This window comes from Nakaseomyces bracarensis, assembly GCF_045282275.1.
Source record: "Nakaseomyces bracarensis strain CBM3 chromosome Unknown Scaff11_0, whole genome shotgun sequence".
NCBI lineage: Eukaryota > Fungi > Ascomycota > Saccharomycetes > Saccharomycetales > Saccharomycetaceae > Nakaseomyces > Nakaseomyces bracarensis.
The window spans coordinates 641,496-652,206 of record NW_027263957.1 but is presented as its reverse complement, the minus strand read 5'-3'; the positions used below and the strand labels follow the sequence as shown (position 1 = coordinate 652,206).

The following is a 10,711-nucleotide window of genomic DNA, read 5'->3' as shown; positions in this document are numbered from 1 at the left end:
GAATAGAAGTAAATAACCTTTTAACTGTGTCTCCAAATCCGGCTAAGTTGTATATTTTAGTTTTTATAGTATTTTATGTTAGTACTTTTTTATATGTCTAATCATAGCAGATAACTATTTAGGTTAGAAAGATAATACAGAATAAAAAGGTTTATAAACTTGTAATATAATATCAAATTAGTGTCCAGTAATTAAAACAGAAGAAACCCGAGACATAATCATTATTGATTATGTATGATTCATATTAACTTCCATTTAGTTCTTCCCTGTTGCCATTATTTCTTCCTGGTTTATTTCGGTGTTCGTGTCATGAAAATCCTCATCGCCCTGCAAGTCAGACATATACGTATCCTTTTGATCATTCTCAGTGGAGTTCTGGTTATGACTAGCAATATCAATATCAGGTGCACTTCCAGATTCACTTATTCTTAGATTTTTCACATATTCTTCTAACTTGTTCCAATTTTCTTCTCTTTCTACCTTTCTTTGTTGCGTTTCCTTTACACTGGATAAATATAAGGAATTGCAATTCTCATAAAGTATTGGATTCGTTTCTAAAAATATTTTCAGAGCCTTGAATGCCATAGCATGAATTGCCCTGTTCCATGAGCCTGAATTGATTGCTTGCTCGACAAGGATATAAGGATCTGACATGTTTTCATCTCCATTAGCGTTATCTAGTTCTAATTGTGATGTTAACTCGTAAAGAGCTGGGAAAATGATAGGAAGGATTACCTCTGCATTTTCAATGCATAGATTCAAAAAGTACTCGTTATTCCAATAACTTAAGACCTTCTCTGCAACTTGGAAATGTGGTGAGGAAATGCATTTTGCTAATTGAACAAATAAAGGAACTTCTATCTTGATGAATTCTAAAGGTTCTATCACTTCAAAAATATCTTCTATTTCATTTAAAAACATAATCTCTTTCGTCGAATTAATTTTTGGCCAGTAACGTAACAGCCCCATGACTACTTCTTCAGTTAATAATGGTTCCTTCTCGAGAAACTGCACAATACAATACGCTAATTGTGGATGATAGAGAGATAAACATCTTACCTTATGTAGTGGTAACAGAACTCTGATTAGGAATATCTTATGTTCCTCTTTCAGTGGAAGAGCAAACCCGTTGATGATAGATCCTAAAATTTCTAGCAACTCTGCTATACCATTAAAACGTTCTGTCTCATAAGTAAATTGTAGGAAGATATTGTTAATTGAACGACGGATAAAACTTCTCAGGCTTAAGAATTTACCATAGATTCTGTGCAGTGTTGTTTTTAGGCAGTCTCTTTCCCTGATGTCTTCGCTATCGAAGAGTTCTAAAAGTTTCAGTATAAAATCTTGATCAATGTACTGTTTTGCAATTTGATGGTTAAAATCAGGGCTTTCGACAAAACGTAAGAAAAATTCATAGACTAGTTGCATATGTGGCCAGGCTAACTCATTTACCGGCTCGTCTTCATCAGGATCATAAATGTCCCCGACAGGATTTACAGGAGGCGGAATAGGTCTAAAAAGATTGATTTTAAACATATTTACCATATGAGCATACATCTCATGAGTATAAGTGAACCTATTTGTGACAATAAATTCTATTAATTCTTGTAGAGTAACTCTCTTAATTTCTTTACCTTGAATATCGAAACTTGGATCATTGAAATCAAACAAGGCGTTACATTGGTCGACTTTTGCGATAAATAATGGAATTCTCTCTTCAGGAGAAACTTCATCAAAATTAGGTAGCTTTGTTAGTTGTGTATATCTTGATGGTTCAAACCTTGACGAGTAGTGGCGCTGAGGAGTCCTGATCATATCTAAGTCTGAGTCAGCATTCAATTTTGTTGGTGTAGGTAACTTCTCGAATGAATGTGAAGATCTTGGAATTTCAATTCCAGGAGAAGAATTTCCATTCATCGATTCGTCATTTCCACCCATGTGGCCAAAATTAGGGCCACTAGAACTAGTAGGGGAAGATGGACTGACAGCTGTAGCCGCACCTAATAAGGATGGGTGTGCCTTAGGGGTAGATCTGTTACTATCATTAGAAATCGTTATACTTGGAGTTTGTTGGGAAGATTTTTGTTGTGACATAGATGAAGATGGAGAAGGTGACGATTGTTGGCGAGACGATTTCTTTGCTGTTTCTTCGGATTGACCTCCCGCATTCTTACTGGATGTAGAAGATGCGGAAGAGGTCGTGGAAACAGTTGGTGATCTAGAAGAAGATCCAGCAATATTCATGTGATGCCTGGCCCCACCACTAGTAGAAGTGGTCCCTGCGCTAGAGGAGCCCCCCTGGGTGGACTTGCTACTCTTCTCACTTGAAGACCTAATACTTCCAGAAGACGACTTTCTACTAATCGATTGACCCTGAGTGGTTTTAGTTTCCTTCTCCTTCTCTTTCTCCTTCTTCTTACTGCTTGACGAACCAGTAGTTTTCTTGATTAACCGTTGCTTAAAACCTCGCATCATCTTGGGCAGAGTATTATTCGATTACGTTTGGTTTGAATTTTGAATGAATGAATATAATAGTTTTTAAATTTCCTTGAATCTCTTTCTATCTCTCTTACTTTTCTTTCTCTCTCTATCTTTAATTCCTTTCTCTTCTCAAATACTTTTTCCTTCTCTCTCTATATAAATCAAACAGTTTTCCCTTTTTGAAACTTCAATAGGGCGTATGGTAAGAAATAGGGAGCTTGGTCGAGAGAGATCAAAAAGTTGATATAAGCCCAATTCAAAATTAATAATAATAATAATCAAATACTTAAAGAGTCTGTAAGAGTTTCTTCTCTTATAAAATGAAAATCACTGTCAATTGGTTCCCCTCTCTCTCTTGCTCTCTTGTTGTCGTGCTCTCGTGCCTCGCTCTAATCTCAGTAATCTCAGTAATCTCAGCAATCTCAAGTCCCCTTCTCTGAATTCTTTTCACCCCCCCGAACAGCCTTTTGCTTTTTTTTTGGTTTCGTTGTTGTTTTCCTTTGCGGAAGGGGACAGTTGTGCTTCTCTCTCTCTCACAAACACACAAACACACACACACACACACTCTCTCTCTCTCTCACGTTATGCCCCTTCTTCTTCTTCTCCGGTGTTTCTCTGTCTCCCTCACTTTTTTTACTCCTACAGCTCTTTCCCTTTCAAAGCCTTGTGGTCATGCAAAAACGTTTTACCCGGATTATATGAATTTCGTTTGGTGTACCTCGTTTAAAGGTATGAGCGTTTAGTAGAATATGATTGAGTATTCATTTAATAAACGCTTGACAGATTTGTAGAGTAGATTATAGTAAAACCTACATTAGAAATTAGTCTTAGTTTAAAAAAAAAAAAACTACTACTACTACTATTTGTGTAGGAAAACAAAATAATATAAAAAAATAAGTAAAAGGAGAAAATCAAACAGAAGTATAACTGTAATATGAAGGGTATTCGTATAGAATAGAGAAAAAATATAGCAATAAAGAACAAAGTTGAAGTAGAAAAAAGTAATAATAATAATAATAATATTAATAATAATATTAAAAATTTTTCAAAATTATGATAATGAGACGATTTAAAAAGATTAATTTAGGAAATCCGAATAAAAGAGCAGCGTGTATAATAGGTAGACACAGAAAAAACAAAAAAATTAAAATAGAAGAAAAAAATAAAAAAGAATTAAGTGGTATTATTGGGGCGTTGACAAAAAAAATATATATATATTGCTTGAATATGTTTTCTTTTTTTTGGTTTTTATTTTTTTATTGTGTTGAAAAAAAAAAATTACTCTATCATTAAAGAAGTAGGTGTATTCTATTTTGTGAAACTATTGTTTTGTCATCTTTGAATATAGACCTGTAGGGACTAGTTTCATAATAAACTTGAAAACCTTTGGCCATACTTTCTTAACGTACGTCAAGTAATAACCGGCAAACATAGCAAAGAAGTTGAAGGCAACAAAAGCCCATTCAATACCATAGTTTCTCCAAATATGATCGTAACTCATGTTCTGTTGTTTTAAGAAGTCATCACCAGTATCGTACGTACAATAGGCACAAACAGTGAAAGTCTTTGGATTCTTCAACCAACCACCATATTCACTGATATAAGGTGCAAAAAATTGGCCACAAGTCTTTCCACCAGTTGGTTGACCTGGAACCATTTCACTTGTATTACATATAACTTTACGATCATGAAGTAGAACACTTACAAATGTTTCCACGAAGTAAGTGTAAGGTGATACTCTATACATGAACTTCCAGAAACCAGGGAACAAACCGTATGGCTGCATGACACCACAGAAGGAGGCAGTGAAACTATAAATAAAAGCCACGAAAACAGCAGCGGTTTGTAAGTTTGGAGCAGTATAGATTAACCACAAACCTAACGTCAAATAGTAAGCAGAGAATAAAATGTAGTTCAAGTAGAATACACCAGCAACTCTACCAGAATTATCGAATCCGCAGCAGAAGAAGGCACAGACGAAGAACAACGTTGAACTAGACATAGCTAAAGGCAGTTCTATAAAAAATTGTGCCAGTAACAAACATGTCCAATGGTAAGTGTTTGATCTAGATTCTCTGGCAATAAACACCTCTTTTGATTGAAGTGCTTTGTCCTGAACTTGGTTAATTAGAGGGGAGGAAACACAAAGAGCCATGAAACAGAAGAAAATACTGTCTTGTAGACCAGAAATAGTATGTTTGATTTTCCAGAAAGAAAACCCGATAAATAAACCAGCACCACCATTCAACAAATACTTTGCGGCAATGTATGATCTATCTCTACGAGTACAAATATACTGTCTTTTAGTAATCATAATCAACTGCTTCATATAGGATGGCTGTTCCCAAACAGAAGTGGTAAAGTCCACACCTGAGGCAACTGCCTGTTGTTCTAAACGTACAACCTCATTATCAACATTGTGTCTTTCTTGTGAAGAGGCCCAGCGAGCAGACCATGGGTTTTCACCGCGGGAAACTAATTCAATTTTGTCATCAGCATCGTTCTCAGAGTTATCGTTACTACCAACGACGTCAATGACAAAATCAGCTGGGTTATCAATCTCAGGGTCGTAAGTCAATCTCTTGTCATGTGACATGAAGTATCCACATGCTTCATTAATTGGGCCAAAGAAAACACATTCACCACCACGCTTTAATAGATAAATATTGTCAAAATAAGAGATTACACTCTTACTAGGTTGATGGATAGTACAGAAAATAGCCTGTCCTTGCATGGATAGTTTCTTCAAAAATTGAACAATTGTCAAAGCAGCTTCAGCATCAAGACCAGATGTAGGCTCGTCCAAAAACAATAATAGAGAGGGTTTGGTAACCAATTCAACACCAATTGATAACAACTTCTTTTGAGTTGGATTCAATTCACGAACAAGGATATCTAGAGGTAGTTTCAAAAGGTCGGCAATACTATCTACATATTCCTTATCACCATCACCTCTCAATTCACTAGAGATTTCGAGAGATTCTTTAACAGTAAGTAGATCTAGATGAATATCTTGTTGTTGAACAAAACCAATACTTCTTCTGAAAGCATTTTCATTGGTCAATGGTTTACCATCGATTAAGAACTCACCCGTAACTACTCCAGATTCCGTTCTTTGGGATAAAACATTCAAAAGAGTAGTCTTACCAGCACCGGATTCACCCATTAAAGCAGTGAGACCAGAACCAATATATCCTGAAACGTTGTTAATCAGTTTCTTGTCCCCACCAACAGTATAGTTAATGTTTTTCCATGAAATAACATGTTTTTGAGCTTGAACAGTCCTGTCAGCAAATGGATTAGACTTCGCAGTTTCAGAAGATGATATTGACGAACTAGAAGAAAGGGATGCAGACTTTATAACAACATCATCCTTTGCATGTGCACGCTCTACAACATGTTTAGACTTTGTTGAGGTGCGGCCAAACCATCTGTTTACAAAATTCTGGATGAATTCTGGACCATCATTGTAAAAAACAGGTTTGATATATTCGGAAGCAAATAGATTCAGAGCAATAAAGAAACACAAGAAACCGATCAAGATACCGAAGTTTCTCCAGACATGTTTATAAGTATAACTTAAGCCATTCTTTAGGTAATCCTTACCTCTAACATAATCGTTACCTAAAGTAGCACCTTGCCAAGCACAAGCTTTGTTAGTAACAGGAACATCTGTGTAGGCTGGTCCACGAGGAACAACGGAATCGGTACAATCTAGTTTTAGATTAAACATCTCATTCGATAAGATTGCCTCCATAGCGTACATGGCAGGGTTCAAGTAGGCAATCCAGACAAACCATGGATGCATATCCTTTAGGTAAATAACATAGGACGCATACATAGCAATAGCCAAAAGCAAAATACCCGCCAATAAGTTAGCTAATGAGATAGTTGGTGTAAACATTGTTGTTAAAGAGAATAATGAAACCATACAGAAATTGTAGATGGACAAAAACAGCAAGAAAATAAAGAATCTTGGTGCCTTGTATTGCAAGTGTGCTAAGAAATAAAGGATAATCGTAAAAATTACGACTAGCAAAAACTTGAAACAGTAGTCAAATATGGTGGTTGCCAAGGTTTCGACAGAGTTGAAATAGAAGTGGAGTAAAGTTTGTTTCCTTACAACTGTCTGTCTTTGGAATGCAATTGGCATATCAGCTAGGGAAAGAAATGTAAAGAACAGAATTGAGAAAAAAGTTAGAGAACCTCTTGAAAAAGAACCAATAGTTGTCATTGGTAAATCGTAAAATAGAGAACCAATAACCAAAGATTGAATAATAACAGAGATTAATTGAGATATCATATAGGCTTTGTCACCTAAACTCCTTTGAAATGCTCTAATAGTACAATATTTAAGTTGTTGTGTCAGTGGGATACTGAATGTTTTCGTAATATCTTCTGGGTTGATATGATTCACATCATTTCTATTATTATTGTTAAATTCAGAAATTTGATGTTTGATATCATCATAGAAAGAGGATTTTCTCCATTGTTTATGCAAATCAGCGTCAGAACACAATGAAGCACCTATATTTGAGAGTGTCTTTTCGGAATGCTCCTTAGCCTTTATATCGATATGATCTGAAGATCCGTTAGCATCTAGATGCTTCGTTTTAAATTGAAAATTTAAAATAGAAGTTAGATACTCGATGATACAATCATTTGGGTCTTTAGCGATACCTAGATTTTCACGGAAATGAATTAAACATTCGTCGACAGTACCATAGAAAACTTGGTATGATTCGGAAAGCATTAATATCTTATCAAATTTTTCTACAATTTTATCAGATGCTTGCGAAATTTTAACAAAGTTTACGGAACGGGTTGCCCTTGCCATTTTCCTTAGAATTTCTAGGAAATCTACAGCTGTAGAGGAATCTAGACCTTTTGTAGAGTTATCCCAAAGGTACACTGAACCGTTAGCAATGAAGGTTTCAATAATAGAAATACGTTTTCTTTCACCACCAGAAACACCACGTACATAATCATTACCAACAATAGTATCACCTACATGTGATAAACCGAATTCCCTTAACATTTCGTCACGCATTTTGTTACGTTCTTCGACTGGAATATCAAATTTGCATGAAAGTGCGAAATCAATAGTTTGTTTAACAGTCAGAAAAGGGAAATGAACATCTTGTTCGTTATTATAAATGATTTGATGTGGGGCCTTTGAACTGTAGGCTTTAAATTCGTTATCCTTAAATCTGATAGAGCCTTGTGGAGAATAATTTAGATGTTTGTGTCCGTGGAACAAACCCTTGAATAATGCTGACGTTGGATTACCTAGGACTAAAACCATTTCACCGGCGGTAGCTTGAAATGTCAAATCACTAATTTGGGTAGTAACTACTGGTACATCGGAGTAGTTGCCATCGGAATCCTCCACATATTGGTCACTAGTGACAGCTTGGCCATCTAAGCTGACTGTGGTACCCTCGAATGTCACCGATGCGTTTGGCACAGGTGTGAAATAATTTGACAAAGACATTATTTCTCTTTATACTATCGCTTATAATCAAGATTAATACCAAATTAAAAATAAACCGATATTTCGTCAAGTTATAAGGTAGTGATATTATTATATCAGTTGGTAAATGATAATAAAAGTAACAATTGTTTATGGAAGTGTAAAGTGTAGATAAGAATAAAAATGAAAACTCAGTCTGGAAATAATCTTCTCAAATAAAACAAAAGTCCTTTTAGAACCAAAACTTTTAAAAGGAAGCTGTTATCGTTGATCCAAAAGTCGTAGTATTATATAGAACAAATATCTTGATGTGGTTTACTAACAGCAATAATAAAGTAAGTAAAAAATTTGTTGTCTTAAAGAGAAAACAGTAAAAACAATAACAAAGACTTTCTTGCCCCCTTCCCTTGGCTCTGTATTAGTACGCTTCCTTTGTAAGGATTTCTTATAATCAAGAAGGTGAAAGTAATATAAAACTTTATTCTTTTTGCCGAAGATTATGTTCCAAAGCTAGCTGCTAAGACTATCTTCGGATAGATGTATATCAAAACATAGTGGATACCAAAATATAAAGAATCGTAAGTGTGAATTAGCGAAGAAAGTCGCCATAAAATCTGCTATTTTTAATGGTTATGCACCAATACGAGACTTGAAGTAGTGATAATAGAATTAAACAGTAAAACGAGGATAATTGATACTGGTGGGGGGAGATGGCGTAATACTAGCAGGTATACTGCGTAAATATCAGGAAAAACCCATACGATTTTCCTTTAAATTATTCTGTAATAGTAGGGGTATTCGAAAAAGAAAAGAAAACAATTATAGTTGCTCTAACGAGATGGCCATTGTTCTTCGTTCAAGTAGTCGCGTAGTGCCCGAGAATACGTAAAGGGTAATGTTATTTATACGTACTCTAGCATCGTAGAATAATTTCCATTTAGACACGTCCTAATCCGGAGACGTAGCAGATGAAAAAGAAAGATAAACTTTTTAGGACCTTTGGTCGTTCCGATCATTCCCGGATTTCAAGCCTCTGACACGCATTATTTTTAGCGTATAGGTTCAATTCCTATATATAAACAGAAAGTTTTCTTTCTTTTTTTAACATTGAAGAATGCTGCAAAGCACAGTACGAGAGATCTGAGCGCGGGGAGAGGGTGTAACAGAAGAAAGGAAGAAAGAAATGGGTTCCGTTTAAAACATGACAGAAAAATTCGTCAGGTTATGCCTCCATTGTTTCATTTTTTTTTACAGCCCTGTAAGATCAAGAACAGGTTATACGAGAGTGGGGAGTAAGGTTTATATTTGGTTTTACGATGTTCTGAAAAAACTCGTTTAAAGTCAATAATAAATAAATAAAGGGTTCTTTCCTTATATAGATGGTGAATTAGTTTTTTTTTGTACGGAGTTCAATTGTAGAATATGAACAAGAACCAAGGGCTGAAATAAAAGCGATGGATTCATTCTTTTATAGTATATCAAAGATCCAGATATTTCAATATATTCTCGGACTGTGCAAGGAACTAAATCAATAATTTCCTGGTAATAATAAATGTTACTGATATGTCAGAATAAATTTCAAAGGAAGAGATCACTCTATTTCTTGAGCGATCCCATTTCATTTCTTTAAAATCGTCTAAATATTTTGTAGCTTTTTTACTTTCTTTTAAGACTTACCTTTTCTTGCCCTGAAAAAAATAATAAAAAATATAAAGGAGTAAAAGCAACTTCTTGAAGAGATCTGAATATTTGCGTTATTAAAATAAAAATCGACCCCTTCATTCATTATTTTTCCGGGAATTATCAAGATAAACAGAACTCTTGGCTATGATATAGATAAAAAAAGTAAAAACCTATACCTTTACTCTTTAGGGGAAACAGGGGTACTAATTATTAATAGTACACTACAATAATTAAGAAAACTCTTGAGGGATTATTGACAGTATAACAATTGCTAGGTCAAACATTATAATAATGTAAAATGATTAAACAATTTTAACGTAACATGATTAAATAACTATATTCCTCGGGGGGTATATGAATACAATTTCTCCTCGTGATCATGTAATAGAAATATGTTTTGTATACTCATAAGATCTTAATTATCACCTTGCTATCATGTGACCGTTTAATTTTCCCTATCTCATCCGGGTAGCTAAGATTTACATTTTTAGATGTTTTTCTTATCTTTATAAATTTTGTTATCGTGCTAAAGATGAAGAGATATTACTACTATCCAGAAACAAAACATAAAATAAATATAACAATTTGTTCTGCCCCCGTTTAACAACATAAATTATCCAATTTAAAATTATTTTGAATAAATTGCACGGGTATGCCATTTTGTCTACAAATAAGGTTTCTACATATCAATAAAGGAAGAATACAGTGTATGAGGTGGACGGGTGTAAGATCCATATGATTTACTCCTCTCGAAAGTTTGAGTGTAGCCTGTGAAAAAAAAAGAAATCCCTATCTTCCAATAAGAAAAAGGAAGTCAAATCTTTCAAGTGATGAGGTAATATTGCTTACCAGCACCAGCAGAGTTTTACCACGGCTAGTAATAATTTTTGACATTTATTATCTTTTCCTTTCTTTCAATTGATATTATGTTGTTATTACGTTTTTTTTCTTTCGGTAGGAACGGGATGTGTGAAAAAAGGTATATCAAAAAAAAAAAAAATAAATAAAAATTAATAAAAGAAAGTTTTTCTCCGTATTATCACAGAAAACAACGCTTTGAAGAATATAAAAGTA

The 10,711-nt window shown here is 34.5% G+C and overlaps 2 protein-coding genes across 2 annotated transcripts; both read right to left on the bottom strand.

The window, feature by feature from the left end:
- Nucleotides 1-255: 255 nt before the first annotated feature.
- Nucleotides 256-2,475, bottom strand: RTS1 (protein phosphatase 2A regulatory subunit RTS1; the record flags this gene model as incomplete). Its single annotated transcript, XM_071053461.1, has 1 exon — nucleotides 256-2,475. The coding sequence occupies one exon, from the start codon at nucleotides 2,473-2,475 to the stop codon at nucleotides 256-258; it is 2,220 nt and encodes a 739-aa protein (XP_070910869.1).
- A 1,327-nt stretch (nucleotides 2,476-3,802) lies between these two features.
- AUS1 (ATP-binding cassette sterol transporter AUS1) lies at nucleotides 3,803-7,975 on the bottom strand (the record flags this gene model as incomplete). Its single annotated transcript, XM_071053460.1, has 1 exon — nucleotides 3,803-7,975. The coding sequence occupies one exon, from the start codon at nucleotides 7,973-7,975 to the stop codon at nucleotides 3,803-3,805; it is 4,173 nt and encodes a 1,390-aa protein (XP_070910868.1).
- Between the last annotated feature and the right edge of the window lie 2,736 nt (nucleotides 7,976-10,711).